Source organism: Callionymus lyra, chromosome 6, assembly GCF_982586985.1.
Source record: "Callionymus lyra chromosome 6, fCalLyr1.hap1.1, whole genome shotgun sequence".
Lineage (NCBI taxonomy): Eukaryota > Metazoa > Chordata > Actinopteri > Syngnathiformes > Callionymidae > Callionymus > Callionymus lyra.
Window position 1 is genome coordinate 6,551,541 of NC_141823.1, and position 22,660 is coordinate 6,574,200.

General features: G+C 40.6%; 1 protein-coding gene across 3 annotated transcripts in view; it reads left to right on the top strand.

Annotated features, from left to right (window-relative positions):
* Positions 1 to 10,983: 10,983 nt before the first annotated feature.
* Positions 10,984 to 22,660, top strand: part of atosa (atos homolog A) — a 54,358-nt gene continuing 42,681 nt past the window's right edge. The window contains exons 1-2 of one of the 3 annotated variants that reach the window (XM_087793329.1): positions 10,984 to 11,485; positions 11,565 to 11,739. In XM_087793329.1, the coding sequence (XP_087649455.1) occupies positions 11,706 to 11,739 (34 nt within the window). In that variant the 5' untranslated portion in view covers positions 10,984 to 11,485; positions 11,565 to 11,705. Of the gene's footprint in view, positions 11,740 to 21,967; positions 22,042 to 22,660 lie in introns of those variants that run through there. The other 2 variants (XM_087793328.1, XM_087793331.1) reach the window with 2 other exon arrangements.

Below are 22,660 nucleotides of genomic sequence, written 5' to 3' on the forward strand. Positions count from 1 at the left end.
ACGAACTGCAAAAAGACTCTTGTTTGACCCCCCCCCACACACACTCTCACCGTCACCGGTCGCTAGCTTTACGACTCCCCCCCCCCCCCCAGTATCAATCCATCATTCACCACCCTTCTCTAATCTGATTGGTTGGTTTTATGATGGAGACCCAATCGGAGGTTTTAATCAGCCTATCGGCAGTCTGGTCTCAAACCCTGGACAAGAATGTGGAGCTCCGCTGGGATTGGCCAATCAACGTGAAGAAAAAATAATCCCAACAGGAGCGTCCGGATTGTTGTGCAACCTTCTTCTTCTTCTTTTTTCTTTTTCTTTTTTTTCCAATCGATGAACTATCTGTCTGCGCAGCTGTCTGTTTTTCTATCAAACACCTCAGACAGAGCGGATGAAGGCCATCAAAGAGCGCTAACCCCCGAACCAGAGCCGAGACGCTTGTAGTGCTTTCTTCTTACACTCTTTCAAAAGAGGAACTTCAAAGCCCCCCCCCCCCCCCACGGAATCTCCCCTCACGTTCAAAAACACTCCTAGAAGAAAAATCAGACCAAAGATGATGTTGTGTAGTTGATAATCTGGAGTGTTAGTCCTTTATTTCCGCTTCCTCGTCGCTCCCTTTAAGCTAACTAGCTGTCAATCTTTCAGTGTCTTACAAACAATCAAACCCTCAAAGTTCTGAAGTCGAAAAGATTGTTTCACTTCATCAAAACCAAAACTACTTTGACCCACGAATGTTCCGCTGGAAGGCTGAGCTACTTACACGCTAGTCTTGCGCATTTTACGATGTCCGAATTGAAAGTGTCGATTGTGTGCTAACCTATGGAAATTTTTATTTCATTTTTATCTGGCCATCGAATTAATGTCGATGTAGCGTTAGCTTTACTGGTTTACAGAGTTAATGCTACATTGATGCTAACAAAGCCATTGCTTAACCAAAGATTAGCATCGACATTTTGGTCGATTTCATTAATTTCTCTTTGATCACTCATAGTAACGTGGCTGTAGGGTTAGCTTTCCTGGCTTACAGAGCTAATGCCAACATGGATGCTAACAAAGCCATTTCTACGTTTACCAAAGATTAGCGTCAACATTTTTGGCCGATTTCATTCATTTTTCTTTGATCAGGCCCTCATAGTCAAGTGGCTGTAAGGGTTAGCTTTCTGGCTCACAAATCTTACAAAGCTAAAGCTACTTTGCAGCTTACATAGATTTCAGCTAAGGAAGCTAATGCTATCCGATGCAATGATTTACATTTTCATTCAAATTTCTTTGACTTCCACTGGAATCGCTTTCCTCTTACGGATGAAATAATCCCGACAATTTCTTCCTTGGACTTCCGTCCTTGAAACATCGTAGAAATCATTCCCGAAGTCGCGACAGCCTTCGCTAACACATTCGTGGGTCAGTTTTATCTCCTTAAAGAAATGTTCGGTCGAGGAGACGTCGATGATCAAATCCCTGCACCACCATCACCTGAATATTCCAAAGAAACTCTGACCCACGAATGCTTTGGTTGAAAAGCTGCTCTGAGCTACGATAACGCATTTATATCACTTAACATAGTGAACGAGTAGTACCTCCGATTACAAGTAACATGGATGTAGCATTAGCTTTGTAGCTAATGAAGCCAGTGCTACATTGACAGAAGATAAGCGTCGACGATTTCATTCGTTTTTTTCTTCGACTTCCACTCAATCGCTTCCTTAACGAGACGTAAATATTTTCCGATGTCTTCGACTTATCCATAAAACATCGTAAAAAAAAAAATCCTTCCAAAGTGCCGGCAGCCTTCGCTAACACATTCGTGGGTCAGTTTTTATCTCATCTCCTTAAAGATTTTTCCAGTGGAGAAGACATCAATGATCAAATCCCTGCACAGCCATCTTAGACCATCACCTGAATACCAAGAAGCCCCCCCTATCCCCCTACCACCCCCGCCTCCCTCGCCCCGGTACCGATCCCCACCCAACCCCCCCCCCAACTCTGCATCCCAGCAGCCCGGAGGAGAGCACTACACGAAGGCCAGTCGAGGTCAGCGTAGCATATTAGATATATTAGCTGGCCTGCTGCCGTCGTCTCGGCTCGGCGAGGGGGGGGGGGGGTCCGTCGGAAACAAAGAACTGCTTGGAGAAGCGAGAAGAAGAAAAAAAACAACAACCAAAAAGACGACAAGAAACCAAAAAAAAAACAATTGTGTAAAAGACCTGATGATGTTTTATAGTGTGAACCAAAGATGCTACCTCACTCAAGTTCCATACGTGATTTCTATCACTTTGACGATACCAAAGAAAACCAAAGATTTTGTCACATTGCACGGCCTCGACGAGTGGTGTTCAAAGATGTTGTGTGTCTCCCCTCCCCCTTCCTCGCTCGCTCTCTCTCTCTCTCTCTCTTTCCCGTCTCCCCCCCCCCCCCCCCTCCTCGCCAGCCTCCCACCTGCACTCAGACCACCCCCCCCCAGCCGCCCCCCCGCCCGGCTTCATCTGGACTCTGATTACAGATCCATAGATAGTCGTGCTGATGTAGCTATAGGCAGATGTGCTGATCCAGCTACAGATACACACTCGTCGGCGCTGCAGGGTCTTCTGTCCGTCATCTATTTCTGTGCCTGATTAAAGTCAGTTCACACCCGGGCGTGTTCGAGAAATCGGTCGAATCAATCGGCGTCTCGACGTTTGTGTGCGTGTGTGCGTATGTGTGTGTGTGTGTGTGTGTGTGTGTGTGTGTGTGTCGGCAGCGAGCCCAGGCTGCAGTCACGCCGCCGTGAACCTGACGTCACCGTTTACATGAGCAGCTTCAACCGAATCCTGGTTTTTTCAGCTTCTAAAGCAGCCGAACGTCAGAGCAATATTTGGGAGATGGACTCTTGAATTGCTAGAATTATTTGGGGGTCTTGGGGGTCCGGTTGGTACTCGACAACACCCGGATTATGTTGTAAATTTTCTTTTTATATGAGTTAATTCTGACCTTATGACCTTGAAGTGACGTCACAATGTAGAACCACGTCTGTAGTTCTAGTCAGAATCCACCTCGAGGAACTAAGATTTTGACTCTTTTTTTTTATATATATATTTTTATGCACTTATTTTGAATCAAAAATACAATCTTTTTTTCTACAAAATCACTTTGGTAGAGAACAAATACAATTATTACCTTTTGTTCCTACTGTATACGACTTATTTATTGTAATTTGTATTTATTTATAATCCTTATTTAAACTATTTATTACGTAATTATCTTGGTATTAAACAAAAGCTCTTAAATTTGTCGTTTCACTGTGAAAAAAAACGTCCTTTTATCGCATTTTAAGTTAATGTTGTTATTTTAAAATAGTCTTTGATCTTCAGAATATTCATCAAAGTAAATGTCAAGAGTATTTTGTCCACCGTACTGAGGATCTGGGATCAGTAAAGATGGGCTCAGTCAGCCGGCAGGGACTCAGTGTAGAGCTTTTTCTACTTTAAAAGAGACTAAACAGCGTTTTACTTCACAGCCCTGATCCATAATTGACGTTTTTCTACGTCCAAACATTCCAAATACTGGTCAAAACGATGCGTGTCTCTGCTCATGTAAACAAGAGTCGCCGAAAAACACCAGGTTGTGTCGAAGGCGTGGATGCAGCCGCGGCGGCCGTGGTCAGAACTCCAGGACAGGCCGAACGTTGTTCCTGGAAAGTAGACGCAGACATGTTGCAATCTTTCAAACGACATATACAAGAAAACAAAAAAAAAACTCCCAGGACGAGTGCCTTGCTTGAACCAAAGTATTAAACCGCTGTTGACCTCTCACGTGTGTGAATACCTCAGCCTGTCGACGGGCCGCACCACTGACGAAACAAGGGTTCGACTCGTGCGTCGAATCACGCTGTGGTGCTTTCTGTTCGCCGACCATGCAATGAAGACATACCAAAGGAAAAAATTCTGTTGTCCACTTCTGCAGATTAAAAACCAAAGCTCTTTGTTTCTCTCTGGCCCTCCTCCTCCTCCTCCTCCCCCCTTTCTCCCCCCCCTTACCCTCACCCCTCTCTCTACTGTGTGTGTGTGTGTGTGTGTGTGTGTGTGTTAAGGTCCAGCACTCTGGCCGTGCATGTCTTTACCAATGTCTCTGAATACCTCATAGTAATAATTCCTTTGAGTTCTGCATTGAGACGTCTATCTGTAAGTTAGGCAGAACTCCTCTTGTGTGGTAATTGTTGTTGTTTAAGAAGAAAAAAAAAAAAGGTGTATCTATTTTGGGAGGTGCAGAAGTCATTGAGTTTCAGGGTTGACGTACGAAACTAAACGGGGAGATGGCGGGAGAAACATATTTTTTATCAGACGTTGTTGGGTCACGCCAATATTACGATGTTAGACTTATTGCTTTTTACAGGGTAAAACCAACTGCTGTGATATTGTGTTCATGTTTCTCTACTTCTGTGTTGTGCTTTTTTTTATTTTTATTTAATTGCATTTTTATATCGGTTAACCACTGCTTTAATTTATGTAGAAATTCTAGATTTGTATATAGTCGGGGGGGTGACGGGAGGAGGGGGGCGGCGAGGGAGGGTAGAGGGAGGGTTGAAAAAAAACGACAAAAGAAAAAAGACAGTTTTACATTACAGCCTTATTTCCCACGCTTAGGTAACACGACAACCAAAAAAAAGGTGTAGTTTGTATTCTTCAGCCGGCATTTTAACGTGTTCTGAACACTGCCAGAGACCCGGACGGTCGCAGTACCGACGCAGGCAAAGTGATCAAAAGGAGCTACTTTGTTAAAACTGCTGGCAGAAAAGAAGCAGTGTCTGTGTGAGTGTGTGTGTTTCTATTCTTTTTATCTGCCTGTTCTTTTATGGGTATTACTGCACATCCAAAGATTTTTAAAACAAACGGAAAAAGAAAAAAAATTGGAAAAAAAAATATGTATGGTGTTAAGAAAAGCACTGGCATTTGTGATTCTTTATTTTTTATTTTTTTATTTGCCATTCACACGGGTATAGAATGTAGAAGGCGTAGGGCTGCGTAGACAAGCTGACCACCAGGGGGCTCTCCTCGCTCGAAATACAATCCCAAAGAAAATCAAAAGGGGCTTCAAGTCCCGACTCAACTTTGCGGTTCCTTACACCGAGTGAGGTGGAGCGGAAGGACGGGCAGCCGGTCTGCCGGGGGGGGCCGTGCCACGGAGCTGGGTCTGTTTTTAAATTGCCATGGCACCGCCGCCTCGCTCCACCTGGTACCTGTTCTTTTGGTACCGACTCGTGTAGCGAACGCCAGCAAAGTCTAGTAAAGAACACGACCAAAAAAACCCATCGTGCGCATGTGTGTGTGAGTGTGTGTGTGCGGATGTTTGTTCCCGAGGTCGTCTCTTTCCCTCGACCGCTTCATTCATCCTCGAGACAATAGGTGGCGCTGTTCTGAACGATCGGATCTGGTCCTGTTTAATCATGTGGTGGATCAGGTTTCGACTTGTGTCGGACAGAAAAAAATGTGTCTTAAGACTGCACACTTACATTTTTGCGAGACTGTTCTTTTTTTTTTCGCGTTGTGACCACAAGGGGGTGCTGTCCGGGCGCACACGTTCCGATTTCTTTAATCATGCGATGGATCGGGAGTTGTTGTGCGTCAAGGCTTGTAACCGTGGAACATGAACAACACAATACAATTGTCACATCCCATTGTTGTCGTGTGTGTCGTTATTGGATGTTGTGCGTCGCAGGATTTCACGGATCGGTTAAGTTCACATTACGAAGTACTCTAGGAGATTAGTAAAACGAGATATCGCGCGGTACGATTCCGCGAAGGCTTAGTTTTTGGTATGAAAAATTCACCATTTTGTCGGTAGATTTTTACATTTTTACAGCATTTAAGTTAAAAAATGTCGACACAAGGTGTTTACACTACAGCTTATAAACTGGAGAAACTTCCAAGCACAATTGCAGCTCATACAAAGCTTCATTTTCGGTGCCTCTTCATTCAGCCCACAAAATGAAAAATGTAATTCTTTATATTGCTCAGTTGTAGTAGCACACAGTGTCCACAGGGGGAGCTGTTGAAGCTGCGCTGTAAAAAGAATATTTGTCGAATAACGGAATGTTTTTAACTCGACCGTACCTGTTTTTCTTCCGGGCGTTAGCTTGCGTGTCACGGGTGTAGCTCGATACCTCAAGATTAAATAACTACTCGTAGCGACGTCATGGAAGACTCAGAGTAGAGCATCTACTTTAAGGATTTTTTTAAGGGGTCCTACCGACTGCGAAAACCGAAAATTTCGTAACGTGAATTCAGCCGAAGGCGGGTTATGACTGGATGAATGACTGATCCTCCATTACCGGGAGTTCCCTGTACGATGGCTAGCTTGGCTACGAGTCTCAAGATAATACGGCGGCGCCTAAGACAATCATCTGGATCTCTGAAGCTGGGGGCCGAAAAATTTCTCACCCACAGTCGGGGGTCGGGGGCAGGGGGCGGGGGGTCCTCCAGCTACTCACAAATGAAGATGCTTGAAGGGTTTTGATAAACAAGCAGATTTATTGTCACAAACATTTAGCAAACCATGCGGCACTTGCATTTCAAAAATCATCCACGTTGTGCTTCTTTTGTTTCCAGCTACAATTCCAAAGTTTTTTGGGGTTCCGAGTGTGTGTGTGTGTGTGCGTGTGTGTGTGCGTGACCGAGGGAGGCCTCGACCTCTCGGATGTACAAGTTCATATGTCATGACCTGATTTTTGTCATCGCTGTTTCCAGAGCTTTCGCTGACGCTTTTTTCAGTGCCGTGCAATATCATCTGTTGTGATTGCTAAGCAAATGACGAAAACCAAAAAAAAAGACAAAAAAACGGAACGGAAATTGAGAAGCAAGTGATGATGTCATCCAGCTTTTTTCAGTGTTCAAATGTTTCAACATTTCTGTAGTCACGAAAAAGTAGAAAAAATAAACTGTTGGTATTTCCAGCTTCTGACTCCTCGGCTCATGTTTATTATCCGACCGTGCTCGTGAGGAGGCGAAGAAGAGAGTGAAGGCGACTGTGACGTCGGACTGGGATGCAGGAGTAAAAGCGATGACGGCCCAGAATTCAAGCTTCCCTGAGTTAACTTTTTAAAGAGAACCAAAACTGTACCAACTTCTTTTGAACTTTAAAGCAGCAAATGGTAACTTTTTGACTTTGTATTTTCTTTTTTTATGTTTATATTTAAGTTTTAATTTGAACAATACACAAGTTTTCCAAACCTGAACTACTGGGCGCGGCTGCTTCCCACATGACCACCAAACTGCTTGCCGTCTATGTGGATCAGAGACGGTGGTTGCACTCATTTCCATCAAGAGCAAACTACAGATTAAAAGTTACTAGGGATGGAAAAAGGATTTTTTTTTCTGGTTTTGTAAGAAAATATACATCAATGTGTTGTAGAGATAAAAAGTTAATTAATCCCTGAGGAAAATTTCTGTGAGGTATTCGGGTTCCAGTCACCGAACATCAAAGAACAAAAGGCACACGGATCAGATCGAAATCCTGCGGAGGAAGAAATGATAAAGGATGAACACTGTGGCTCAGGGCTGGAGACGCTTCAGTTTTCACAATGTTTTACACCAACAGTGGGAGGAGCCAATGATGTTACCTGGTGAACGTACGGACAGACAGACTGATATTGTAGCATCTAATGGCAGAAGGAACAAAGGATGTATTAAAAGGTTCTGCAGTGCATGGAGAGGAGCCTGTTGCTGCGGTTACTCTTCTGAGCTGCCATGTCAGGTGTCGAGGGTTACTCCAGATGACCTGCATAAGAGCCTTCATCCTTCTCTTCAAAGACACACATTTCCTGATCAGCCTGTCCAGCCGGTCACTGTCTCTCGAGGTCAACACCCCAACACACGACCCCAAAAGACACGGCACTAGCTACGACAGACTGACCAAGACCTCTGCCTTCTCGTGAAGAAGATTTTGAAGAAGATCTGCTCTGACCCTTCCTGTACCTCATTCGCCTGAGCTGACCAGTCCAGTCTGTGATCCAGGTGGACTCCCAGGTACCACTGGCCCACATCAATGACCAGTCAGTTAACTGTGACCCGCTGATGTGAGGGACTCCTGAGAAAAGTCAACAATCATCTCCTCGGTCTTGGACGTGTTAAGGATCAGACCATTTCTCTCACTCCAGTCCCAGAAAGCAACACCAAGTCCCTGAACGCTTAAGTCCCTCCCTTCACACATCAGTAGTATCAGTATCATCAGAATACTTTTGTACCATGTTGTCTGCAGTGTAAATCGTGAAGAGGAAGGGGGACAGAACGGTGCCCTGTGGTGCCCCAACATCACACGAGTGCAATTAATATTCTACTTTGTTTTCACTTCTTCCCTTTTACTTCTATATCATTCAACCAAAGTCAGGTAGAGCGCCCCCTGCATTGTGTTTTGGGTAGTGATTGATAGAAAAAAACAGACAAAATGTTTGTCTCATCATCCTCACAGGTAATGTTCATGTTTTTAACAACATTAAGATGCACCACTTCCTTCGTTGTTACACTAATGGCTACATTCAAAAACGACACTGGCTTCTGTTGTGTTTGTTCTGTTTGGGCATTAACGCTTCAGTGTCATGGACCAGGACCACCTGAACACCTGTACATCCAGACTTGCACCTGAAAGACATACTTTTGACAGTTGGTTGCCCCCGGCAACTGATTAGTTATGTCAGAATCTTTAAAAATAAGAAGCAGGAAGTCAAGGAACACATATCGAAGGTTAAGTTTGTGAGGCCGGAGGGCCGCGTGTGGCCCTCTGACTGTATTTAGGGGGCCCTAAGGTCATGTAGAAATGTTCCTGGTGTTAAAAAAAAAACCATATTTGGTTCTGGAATGTTTTTTTCTATTTTCATTCGTTCAGTTTTAGGGTGATATTTTTCAAATTTAAAATAAAATCCGTAAAATAAAATTACAGCTTTTTAAAAAGTCACATATAAACTACCGTTTAAAAATAAAATGTTGTTGCTGTTGTTAATAAAATGAATATAATGTGCAATTAAATCACACTTGAATGTTGTTTTATAATGTCCTTTTCATACTTTTCTATTTTTATTAAATTTTCCCTATCATATTAAAAGCTTTTTTTCCCCTCTTTATTTTGGTCTGATGGCCCCTACAGTATATAAAGTGGCCCTTGAGTATATCTATTGTTCAACAACTGGTTCTGGCGAATTAACTTGTGTCAAAGACTGCCACCTACTGAGTAACAGGGGTAACTGCACCATTTGATTTTAAATGAACTCACTTGAAAAAATAATACGTTCAAATTTGTTTTTACTTGACATTTGGACATTACATTGTGTCACATGTTTCTCTTTCACTGACTTGTTAGAGACAGAGTGACCCTGGCTAACTGGGACGTAACTTTGCCATAAGTGTAAGAAGACGGTTGATTTAATTATTATTTACATCTACTCTGTAGTTTTTTTCTGCTCACCGTAACAAAGGAAAATAAATATATATATATAGCAATACCAAATACGGCCACTAGATGGTAGAGCGACATTACATTTCTTGACACTGGCGCTCCTGTATGACGTCATGATGCTCTCAACGTTAAACATAATGCAGATACTGTATATAGTTGATATATAGTTTTATTTTTATATTTTAGTTGAATGAATAAATGAATGAGAAATAAAATACAGACCAGACAAACAATATTTAATCCTCGTTCTGAAACAGGAAGTAGATGAACTTTGACATATAAATTACTTACTTACTTACTTAGTTAATTAAATTGATTAATTTATTGATTAATTTATTGATTGATAGGCATTTATTCTTCCCACATTAGAAACATTTGAGTTATCACAGAAGTTCACGAATACACAGTATATTAAGACAAATAGTACACATTAAAAATACTTATTAATAATAATTTGACATAAGTAATACATGTGAATGAAAAAATGAAATACAACAGATAAAACAATAATGATGATATTAACACAACAAATTTAAATTAAAAAATAAATACAGTAACGTAAAATAATTATGAGGATTTTATATCTTAAGAAATGAATAAAAAAAAAAATTAACTTAATAAACATGTTTTTTAATTCTGTATACTCAAAATAATTCAAATCAAGTTTTGAAATTAACATATTGTGCTAATATAAGTGCAGATATATTTTTGAATTTTTAGTAGCATTAAAAAGAAGTTCAAAAAAGGCAACGCTTGTATTTTACTATTTACTGCTGATAGTACGGCTACCAAAGAGGGGCATAAAAAAAGTTTTATCGATTAAGTCTGACGTCATGAGGTCCTGATAAATGCAGGCAAAAGTCCGCTTGTGGCCCTCGAGCAACACTTTTGAATGAAAGTTGCTCCATTCAAAAAAATAGAAAATAGAATAAAAAATAAAGTAGCTTTAAGTGAGAAAAAACATTTTACACCAAATAATGCAAAATATAAAGTTGAGAATCAAAATAAATATTTCTGTATGTTGTCAATGTTATGGTTTATTGTTTCCAAAACAAAATAGGTTTGTATTTTTTAATTGAAAATATGTTTTTAATAGCATAACAAAGAAACAAAAGTACCTCAAAACTGGAAAATGAATGTCAGTGACAAACGTTCTCTCTTGCTCTAGCATCGTGAAGATAATCCAGTTAAAAGTATCTCGTGAGATCAAACGGTACAAAATGTTCGAGCAGAACCGAGCCTCACGTGCTCACGTGAACGCGCAACCAATTAAAAATCGACCAATCAGCATCCAGAGATTCAACGCTCGTCCAAACGCTAAATAAAAAATATATTTTTTAAAGATAACAAGCTTAGCTCTGATTTATTTTAATTCTGCATCTTCTTCGATAAGTTTCGGTACCAGGTCCCAAAAAAAGAAAAAAGAAGTTGTCGGTTGCTATGGCAGCGAGGAGTTCATGCCAGGCTTTGGTGGAGAACCGGAAGTGACGAAGAGGAGTCTGTTGTTGGGACACGTGACTCGAGCTGCTGATCTGTTTTGACAAGCGGAGGTGAAGAAGAAGAAGAAGAAGAAGAGGAGGAAGAAGAGGAGGAGGAGGAGGAGGAAAGACAGACTGCTAGCATCACGACTTCTCACGCCTTCCCTTCAAACTCTTAAAGTTACAAAAAAAAACGTTAACGTCGCCGTTGACGTCGTTAACGTAACGACTTATTTTGTTTTTAAAAAACTAACTTTTTTTTATTTAATGCCCGATTGACAAGTCCTTATTAATGTTGAATTTTATATTTATCGTATTATTCGAGCTCCTGGCGTCGATTCCCGCGGATCTTCGTGAGTAGAATCCGCGACATGTCGTCGTTGACGTGGGAACACCTGAGCTAACGTGTAGCTAGTGACACTAGTTAAGCTAGTTAGTGAGTTAGTTAACCGACCCAGAGCTCGTGACGAGAGGAGAGACCCCCCGACATGCATCGCGACGTCACCGTGGTTCGGCTGCTGCTGGGATCTCGACCCGGCTCTGTTTTCTAGCCTCACAATCCAGAACCAGTTCAGGTCCAGAACCAGGTCCAGGTCTGTTTGTTTGGTTCCGCTGATGGAAGATTACAGTAGCATGATGCTAACAAAGCCAGGCTTTGTTGTTGTGGGTTAGGGTCAGCTGGCGACAGTTCACGCGGGCTTCACAGCTGAAGGTAAATAGGGTCCCAGTCCAGGAGGGTCCAGAGTCTGTGCTGGACTGTGTCAGGAGAGACACGCACAGAAGAGACCCCCCTACACCCCAGGAACCACCTCGATGACACTGGAGGACAACATGAAGACCGAGAGAGGTATGTGGCACAGTGACAACAGAGATGTCTCGACAACGTTGTTTTTGGGTTGAATGAGGCCAGAGATTTATGTAACAGCTGGTCATCCTGCTGGTCATCCTGCTGGTCAGTGTTCTGTGGATCAGAACTGACGTGGAGAACATGCTCGTGGTAGCTGCTTGTTTTATGTCAGAATGTTTCATTTGGATTTAACGTTTTAAACGTGTTTTTAAATGATTTAATTCAATGGTGTTTATGTTAAAGCTTTAGTTTTATTTTATTTTAGTTATTTTATTAAAAATGACCAATAAAAAGAGTTCAACATTTTGAAAATAGAGTTTGATATACCAATTTAAATAGTTAAAAAATAACCCTTTTTTAATTCCATCTTTTCCCAAAAAATCTACATTTAAATGTTGACATTTTTATTATTTAATCATTTATATTGATCGGTTTAACTTTTTTTTTTTTAATATTTAAACTTTTTGCTAGCTGCTTATTTTATATCAGAAGATTTCATTTTGATTTATCGCTTCAAATGTTGAAACGTTTTTAAATGATTGAATTCAATGGTGTTTATGTTAAAGCTTTAGTGTTTTTATTTTAGTCATTTAAAAATGACCAATGAAAACTAGTTAAAAAACATTTTGAATATAGAGTTTGATATACCAATTTAAATAGTTAAAAAATAACCTTTTTTTTATTCCATCTTTTCCAAATAAATCTACATTTAAAGGTTTACATTTTTTATTATTTAATCATTTTTATATTGATCGGTTTACCTTTTTTTATATATATATATTTAAATTAACCTTTTTTTCGAACATCACATAGAGTTTTATATTCTAATTCCAATAATAAAAGTTTTAATACAATATATTTGAATTCGTAGCCATTTAAATTCAATATGAAAAATGTTGGTACAATAGTATCTTCTTACCAGACTAATCCAATCGAGCCCTGATCAACTCCACCTTTTAATTTTCACACCATGCTGTAAAACATTGCTTAAATATTGCCTTTGCTTTTGAATCCCCCATGATGCATTGCCAGTGCTTCTACGTTGTTTTGTAATGAATCGCCCGTGCGTCGCCTGATCGGCGGAAAGTTGGATCGAGTAGCTCGGAACTCTGTTGGTTTTGTCTGGAGGAACTATTGTATCAACATCTTTATATTGAATTTAAGAGACTATGAAATGAAAAATATTGAATTTAGAAAATGTTATTTTGTGAATTACAATATCAAACTCTGTTTTCCATTATTAAAAACAATTCAATATTTAAATAAACTTTATTGAATTCAATTATCTAATAACAAATCCAACCTATCGAGGTAGAAATGATTGACATGTTAAATGGAACCACTCAATGCTCTTGACAGCACTGGTACACTTCCATACAATACCTTCCCAACACAGTGTGTTAAATGTTCGACACCCATTGTCAACAACACAACGAGCTCAAACTGTGTGCGGTGCAGTCAGGTTTGTGTGCACTAAGAGTGAACCTTGTTGGTCGCTCCCGTCTCAACTCTGATCTATTGAACTGTGTCCCACTTCCTTTGTGGAATCACAGTATCATCTATTTACGTGTTGATTATTTGCTCATTGATCTGAAAGATCCTTTTGTTGGTTGTTGTTTTCGGCGCCACACGGTTCCCGTCGTGATGAGATTAACCGCAGCGGTCAATCCAGGACAGTCTCGCTGTTAGATTATGAAACTGCATCAGGACTGACCCCCGACCGGAAGCGTTTGTGGAGCATTAGACGTTTCCTAATTGTTACTTCTGTGTGGAATTGGTTTCGCTTCTCAACTGGACCTTCACTGCTCACCTTTATACGCCTTAAAATAGAAGACGCAGACAGAGCATGTCGAGTGTATATTGACAAGAATCTGGTGATACAATACATATCATGATATAGTTACAGCTAGAAGATGTATTGATATATATCATGATACTGTAGACAGGGTGATATATTGATACTTTTAAACGAATGTATTGCAGAAATACTATCATAGAATAATAAACAAAGACATTCTTATGTGTGAAGGCTTTTCCCTGACTAACTGGGACTCCTGGGTTGGTCTTATGTGTCTTGATCTTTTAAAGTATATATTTAAACTGTGTATCGTTTGATTGTTAAAGCGCTTTGTGACCCTGGTCTAGAAAGGCGCTATAGAAATAACCATTACTTACTTTCTTACAAAATGGCTGTGTATTCATAAAGAAGCTTCTTAAGTGCCACGGTCTTCTTTGGAGCGCTCTTAAGAGCACTGTGAATAAAGGACGCGCTTTTCCAAAGTCGTTCTTCACGTAAGAAGATCTTTCGCTTAGAAGGAGATGTAAGATGGAGCTGAACCACTCTTAACAGCCATCTTAAGCCTTGTGTTATCTCAGGGTCAAGGTGACCCAGAGGTCCGAAAACAGACGTGTTTGTCGTATCCCTTGTGTTGTCTCCGGGCCAAGGTGACCCAGAAGTCCGAAAACAGACGTGTTTGTTGTATCCCTTGTGTTGAATCAGGGTCAAGGTGACCCAGAGGTTCGATAACAAACGTGTTTGTAGTATCCCTTGTGTTGTCTCAGGGCCAAGGTGACCCAGAGGCCCAAAAACAAATGCGATTGTAGTCTCCCTTGTGTTGTCTCTGGGGTCAATTTCTTGAGCCTGAGAAAACACAAGGGTTGCAACAAACTTTTTTGCTTTTTTTTCGGGCCTTCGGGTCACCTTGACCCTGGGATAAGACAAGGGTTAAGATCCTTCTTACGGCCGTAAGAACGATTAAATCTGGGTAAACGCAGCAAAAGCGATGACAAGCTTAACATCAGCTCAATAAATACAAAACAGAAATATCTTTATTTGTTGTTTCAAAACAGAAGAAATGCAAAAGAAATCAAGTAGAATTCAATGTTTAAATCTACATTCCTGTTTAATATCAATACGGTATGATTAAGAAAGGTTTGTGATATTTGAGTGTATTGCTATTGTACTGCAAGCTCTATACTGTTGTTTATCATAACCAAAGCTGTCAAGTACTTCAAAGGTAAGATTGTTTAATGTTGAGCTACTTTGGATTTCTTTACCCAAGAAAGCGTTGGCTTGAGCTTCTTCACAGATGATCTCCACGTCTGGTCAGCAAACTGGCTGTCATGTTGTGATTATGAACGCTCGTAGCATTAGCTCTCCAGATCAAAGGCAGACGTCGGGCGCCGACGTTTCTTTTGTTTTGTTTTTTTCCGGGCGAACATACTGAGCAGCTTATGTGGAGAAATCAAATCACTTCTCAGCCTCCTGCCTTCTGGGTCTCGCTGGGATGAGCAGCTTCTGAGGAGCTCCTCGATACAGTGAGCTTCAGTGCAGGATGAAGAGGGTATTGTCTCTGGGTGTCTGATGTATAATTTCATTCAAGGGTATCGAAAAGTACATTTTGTTTTCAAATAAAAAGCCATTTATTTTCCAGAGGGTTGTCGGTATGAAGGTGTTTGTCCTCGCAAACGTAGTTAGGTTTGTACTTTGTAGTTTTTATTGGTCAATTCCTTTAAACATGTTTTTTTCACACTCGCTTTTTCCGACTGTTGAAGAATGATGACTAAGGCAAACTCCCATAAAAGTATCGTATAGAATAATTATCTTGTACATCTACACACATTACTATGGTAGATTTGTGTTCATCAATATGAAAATGTGTGGTTGTTTTTGTTGGATCCAGCGCTCTATAAATATAAATGACTTACTTACTCAAAATACATTGTGAAATAGGATACTTGTGAGAATAGTTTTCATGGCAGAACCTCAGAGTTTACTTGACGACGATGCCATACAGATCCCTTCCTCTGAACTTTCAACTCTAAAGTATTCAACAATAGTCAACTGTTTTTGATCTCATTCAGAAATGTTATCATGTTTATTGCCAGTAGTGTATAAGTATTGGAAAGAATCTGGCGATACGATACGTATCATGAATCAGCGGCAACAATACATTACATTGTAATGTCTTGCCAAATTGTAAAAACAAGTATATATGTGTAGTATTGTCGAGTACTTGACTCTGGTGTTGCAGAATTTACAGACCACATGACTCTTGACAAAGTCGTAACTGCTTTCATTTGTTTTCAAACCAAAATATGTACAAAAGCTTTAAAAGCTTCTGGAGTCACTGTATCCTCTCGTCCTCAGTCATCACCAGGATCTCGCAGAACTTCATTGTTCTATTGGCTAAGTAAATACTGCTGCCATCTAGCTGCAGAAGTTAAATCGCAATATTTTGAATATTTGCATGTTTATTGTAAATAAAGGTAGTTTTATTGTTTTATTATCATTGAAATATAAAGAATAAACGTAATAGTTAAATTTGATTTTAAAGCCCAGAAACGCATCATATACAGTTCTGTTGAATATCGATACAGAAATGTGAACCAAATATTGCGATGTTTAAGTGTCGATGTTTTCTTAACCTTTATCACCAATAGTGTCAAGAACAGTGTGTTTTTTTGTGGTGAAGTTGAAAAAGTGAACAAGAGACAACAGGCTCCTGAGACTTGCCTGGACAGTTGATAGACTCACCAGAGAATCTTAAACAAGTCGAATGTCTGTAGCAAACTTTTATATTTCCTATCAATAAAGTAGATGCAGTTCACGTTGGACGCACCTGAGATATATTTCCACAGGTAATAGCACTTCGCATTCCTAATGTCTGTGGATTTATCGTCAAGTTTACCCCTAATAATGTCTTTGTCGTTGCAATACAATGTCTCCAATGAAGTTTTTCATGTTATTTAAATTCACCAGAGCTTTATTTCAAATACAGACAGTTGTGTATTGCGTTGTTAACCGTGGGAGCTTGAAACACGTACTGTAGAGGTGTTTTTTTTCTATGGACGACGTCTGGTTGTTGTGTAAATATATTCATTAGCAGCGTGCTATCAGCGACCAGCTGCTTCTCCTTCAGTCGCCTACACAGCAGCGCTAGCATGAACGTTGATGCAGGCGAACTGCTCCATTGTCTCCATGAAAGGTGCAATAGTATTGTTTACAGATCATTAGCATGATACTGTGATGCTGGCTCGGGCGTTACGTTCCCTCAGACCAAAATAGAAACCCAAATTTTGGGTCTGGCCGGAACATGTAAGGCATGTCGTGACATGTTTGTTTCTCAGTGGCTTCGGTTCAGACGGATGAGGAGAGTGAGGCAGCGAGGTTTGGTGAGATAACTTTGTCCTTTAATACCTGAACTCAAATGTTGGGGAAATAATGTGTATACCTGCGACTTGATCGACACAGTCTTCGTTGGTTTTCTGATAATATGTTGTATCGTTTGGTTCGGAGGTGATGTGTGGTTACTGTAGAAGTATATAGATAGAAGAATATCCAATGTTGAAACTTTGAATATTTTTAATTAATATTTTAAGCTTGAATTAAAATGTTAAATAATTTAATTTTATATTTTTGTATTGAAAGGTTGGATTGGGTTGTTTTTTTTAACTTGTTTTTTTTTTTTCAAATAATATTTTCAAAATTATAATTTTCCTTAAACACATACAGTTTGATTTTCTAATTCCAATAATTTAAAAAATACATTTTCTCAATTCAATATTTTCTATTTCATATCCTTTTAAAATCAATATAACAATGCAGAGCCTCTGGCTCTAACTTTTAAATTCACACCAACTTTAAAATAAAAATTGTTGTGAATAGCTTGATTCAAGTACTGTTGGAATCCGCCATGTTGAATTGACGGGACGTCACCTGATCATCTGCACGTCGTGTGATTGGCTGATGAGTATCGATCAAGTCGCTTGGAGCTCTAATGTCTAATGGCACTATTATAACAATATATTGAATTTAAGATGCTACAGGATTGTATTATTGTAATACAAATATCAAACTCTGTTAAAACTTTTTTTTAAAATAAATTTAATTATTAAATAAATAAAAAATGTAACCCTTAAATTCAATTCAAGAATCCAATTTTTCAAAAGAATAACAATTAAATGCTGTAGTTGATTTTCCTTTAACACCACATGATGATAACTCTATCCTTTCTCCGCCAACATTCTTAAAAACTCTTCCATCCCTGATAAAATAGTTACAAGATGTCGTATTTATCTATTTAAAATCTACCACAGTTTGTCCAGAACTGTAGAAAAAACCCAGCTCTTGTCAGACCCACTCCTCCCACCTCGCTCCAGTGTGTGTGTGTGTGTGTGTGTGTGTGTGTGTGTGTGTGTGTGTGTGTGTGTGTGTGTGTGTGTGTGTGTGTGTGTGTGTGTGTGTGTGTGTGTGTGTGTGTGTGTGTGTGTGTGTGTGTGTGTGTGTGTGTGTGTGTGTGTGTGTGTGTGTGTGTGTGTGTGTGTGTGTCGTGAGTCAGAATAATGTGTGAGTGAGTGTTCAACAGATTGCTGTTGCCCCTAATAATGGCTCCACAGCCGAAGCATGAGCCGACAGCTTTTACAGGCCCGTAAAGATCCGTCTCTGTTTACAGCCGTCAGGGAGGTTCTCTCCAGCCAGGTTCCATCTGCTCCGTGGCCAACTTCTGTTTTATTCATATTCTTAAAGATGTGCGTTATGTTCTCGTCGGGGTCGGATGACAGAACTGTGATTTTTTTTTTTTTAACTCGTGTCGGAACAAAGAGATCGTGACTAAGTGTTTCTTCCTCATCTTCCGCAACCACATCTTTTTTTTAGCAGCAGCAGCAGCACACTCAGATATGACCTCAGCCCTGCTCATAATCCCAGACATCAGCCTTAAAATCTGTCGTTGTTTCCCTCTGTGGTGTCGTACAGTGGCTCTCAACCGTCTGCTTCCATTAGTGGTGAGATGTTCCCTCCAGGCCGTCTGCTGCTCACCAGATCAGCTGCCCTGAGACGTCCAGACTGTCACACGTGGACGCTGTATACACTCTCGCTGATAACAGTGACGGCGCTGTTGTCCCTCGCAGCACCTGTCTCGTCCTGTTGGTCTGGTTTTGGTTCTGAACCTGTAGCGGGGGCTCACGACAACTGGTGCTCGCGTCAGAGACACTTTTAAGTCCGGCTCACTATCTGCTGTGTTTCTCACAGAAGATCAGGACTCAGGTGATGATGGAACTTGTTTACTCTCCTTTTGTCGGAAACACTGATGGTAAACTTAAAATATTTCTGGTATGACAATTGTCAGGCCCTTAATCAGTCGGCTAAATGATTTCTTATTTTCTACCGTATTTGTCAGACTAAAAGGTTCACTTAAATACGACGTAGCCACACCGCTAGGCTCTGTGTTACCTCGCAAGGTTCCATAGTGTTACCTTGGCACCGTGTTACTCCGTGAAGCTCCGTAGTGTTACTCCGTGAAGCTCTGTAGTGTTACTCCGTGAAGCTCTGTAGTGTTACTCCGTGAAGCTCTGTAGTGTTACTCCGTGAAGCTCTGTAGTGTTACTCCGTGAAGCTCTGTAGTGTTACTCCGTGAAGCTCCGTAGTGTTACTCCGTGAAGCTCTGTAGTGTTACTCCGTGAAGCTCTGTAGTGTTACTCCGTGAAGCGCAGTAGTGTTACTCCGTGAAGCTCTGTAGTGTTACTCCGTGAAGCTCCGTAGTGTTACTCCGTGAAGCTCCGTAGTGTTACTCCGTGAAGCTCCGTAGTGTTACTCCGCGAAGCGCAGTAGTGTTGCTCCGTGAAGCTCCGTAGTGTTACTCCGTGAAGCTCCGTAGTGTTACTCCGTGAAGCTCCGTAGTGTTACTCCGCGAAGCGCAGTAGTGTTACTCCGTGAAGCTCCGTAGTGTTACTCCGTGAAGCTTCGTAGTGTTACTCTGCGAAGCTCCTTAGTGTTACTCCAGGAAGCTCCGTAGTGTTACTCCGCAAAGCTCTGTAGTGTTACTCCGCAAAGCTCTGTAGTGTTACTCCGCAAAGCTCTGTAGTGTTACTCCGCAAAGCTCTGTAGTGTTACTCCGCAAAGCTCCTTGGTGTTACTCCACGAAGCTCCTTGGTGTTACTCCAGGAAGTTCCTTGGTTTTACTCCACAAAGCGCATTATTGTTACTCCAGGAAGCTCTGTATTGTTACTCCACAAAGCTCCTTGGTGTTACTCCATGAAGCGCAGTATTGTTACTTCAGGAAGCTCTGTATTGTTACTCCGCGAAGCTCCTTGGTGTTACTCCATGAAGCGCAGTATTGTTACTTCAGGAAGCTCTGTATTGTTACTCCGCGAAGCTCCTTGGTGTTACTCCGCGAAGCGCAGTATTGTTACTTCAGGAAGCTCTGTATTGTTACTCCGCGAAGCTCCTTGGTGTTACTCCGCGAAGCGCAGTAGTGTTACTCTGTGAAACTCCGTAGTGTTACTCCCTGAAGCCCCATAATGTTACTCTTGTAATATTTCTCCCCAAGGCTCTGTAGAATTACTGTGTTAAGCGCCTAGGTATTACATCAAGAGGCTCTGTAGTATTACTTCGCGAGGCTCTTTAGCATGACTTCTTGAGGCTCTCTAGTATTACTCCATGAAGCTCTGTAGTATTACTCCTCAATGCTCTGTGGCATTAAGCTGCGAGGTTCTGTAGTGTAACTGTTTTAAGCTCCATAATGTTAATCTGCGAAGCTGTGTAGCATTACTGCGTTAAACTCCGTAGTATTACTCTGCGAGGCTACATAGTATTACTTCTTTGAGCTCTGTAATATCATTCTGAGGAGATGTGTAGTATTACTGTGAAAAGACATCCATAGTAATAGGCTTCATAGTATTACTGCGTTTAGCTCAGTACTATTACTCTATGAGGCTACCTAGTCAGGTGCCTAATATGGTATGTTATGCAACTTTCTTAAGAATTTCTTTATCTTTACCGAGAGCAGTTTTTCTAGATCCTGATGATGCTTCAAACTGTGAGGTCACATGTTTAATTAAAATAAAGATAATTAAACAATTATCTGTTGTGTCACCAACTTCTCTGTCAACATAATTAAGAGTAAGTTTTCTTTGGCAATATTGAAGTAAAGAAGTTGTGTAACTGTGTCGAGACTAACTCAGGAACTGGTTTTGCTCCGATAATTCATCAGAAAGCTTTTTTTGGTTCGACACCATTGCTGTTTGCTGACTCAGACGTCTGACTCGGCATGTCCTCCTTTTCCCTTTGAACACCGTGTAGCCACGAGATAGCAACTGTCCTCTTCAATGCTGCGGGAAATTATGTTTTCGTGAGTCGCCGAGTTCACTCGTCCTTTTGTATCGGCCGAAAACGACGGGTCGACCCGAGCTCCCGGACCAGTAAGACTCTTACGTAATCCTGTTATTGAAGTCATCTACAGGCCCGAGATAAAGAGGTCGCCGAGGCAGGTTCACGTACACACTGTTGTGAAGTATTTGAGGTCGTCCGCAGACAGAAATACACAACCTACACAAACCCCCGACTCGACCGGCCGATGCTCCGAGTCGCACCGCGGGTCGCGTTTCTGCTGCCAGGTGCCGTCACATCCTCCCACCGACGCCACTTGTTATCGTCCACCAGCAGAGATCTCGGCGTGAACGAGGAGAACCATCTGGACCTGAGGCCACGCCGTGGCTGTAGAAGAATATCAGTGTCGTCAGACTGTTGAGTCGTGGAATTTAACCTGGCATTTTTTAATGTTTTAATTAAGAAAATCCAATATTTTTCGTTTTTTTACACGTAGAGTTTGATATTCGAATTCCAATAATTCAAAAATAAAAATTTAAAATTCAATACATTTCAATGCAAAGCCATTTTAATTCAATCTAAAATTGTTGGTGTATTAGTTCCAGCATGATTAGCAGAGGCACTATCATACCAACATTATAAAATTGAATTTAAAACACTACGAATTAAAAAATAATACATTATAAACATTTATTTAAGAAATTTTGCAATTTGAGTATCAAACTCTATGTGTAAAATAAGAAATATTCACTTTCAATACCATTCTTTTTAATGTTATTATATATTTCTTTAAACTTTCGAATATATAAAAATAATTGGATGTATTGACGCAGAAAACGAGTCAATGAAACCTTTAAAAATGTAAATTATTATTTTTCCAAGATGAATAATTTAACAAGGATTTTCTTTAAAGGTTTAAGGTTTTAAAATGTGTAGCGTGGTGTGTGTGTACACACAACAATGCTGGTGTTGTTTCTGCCTCTCCAGCATGATGAAAGTGATCGTATTCAGACCACAAAGATCTTTTACCTTTAATCCAGATCCTTTGTTGTACGCGTGACGTTCTGTCCTTTATCCTGAGATTGGTGGAGACTCTCTGTACAGGACGTAGTTCTAAGGGCCTCCAACAGACGTAGGTTATCGCACATGTCGAGGGATTTCAGAGGTTTCGAAGATGGAAAAACTGAGTGAAGGTAAGATTTCTTTAAAAAAAGCTAAAACTCTTGTTCCGCTTTCACGGATTAACTCTGAGCTACATCATCACGAGAAAACACAGGCTTTAAAAAACCGAGCTCCTCCGTGGGTTTCCTATAAGTCCTTCAGTCTTCATTTGAAGAAATACAAATTAAATACCTTTAAAATGTGTCAGAGGATTTGCGGATTATTTTTTCTGAGCCCATTTATTATTTTTGCCGCAGCAAAGCCCTGGAGACTGTTGGCTCGGCAGTTAAAGTTGATGAATTGAATCATTCTTTGGTGGTTAACGGCCCGTCCTGGTAGTTAACCCGTCACTAATGTTTACCTACAAGTGTCGTCGGCGTATAGAAGGAGATGCTTTGGCCCAAGCAATGTGGAGAGGATTAATGTTCAACTGGAGGTGGTGGTGTGCTTCACAAAGGTGGTTTTTAAAATGTATTTTAGGTGCAGAAAAACAACTTGTAGGTTCAAAGTTTAATCCAACAATCTCTGAGTCATGCTCTGGGGAGATTTGTTGTTTCGATCGGTGGTGCTTTAAAGCGCCTTTAAATATGCTGGAAGTAGAACATTTGCTTTGAATTTACTTGAATAACTGGTCCTGATGTACGGAAGTAT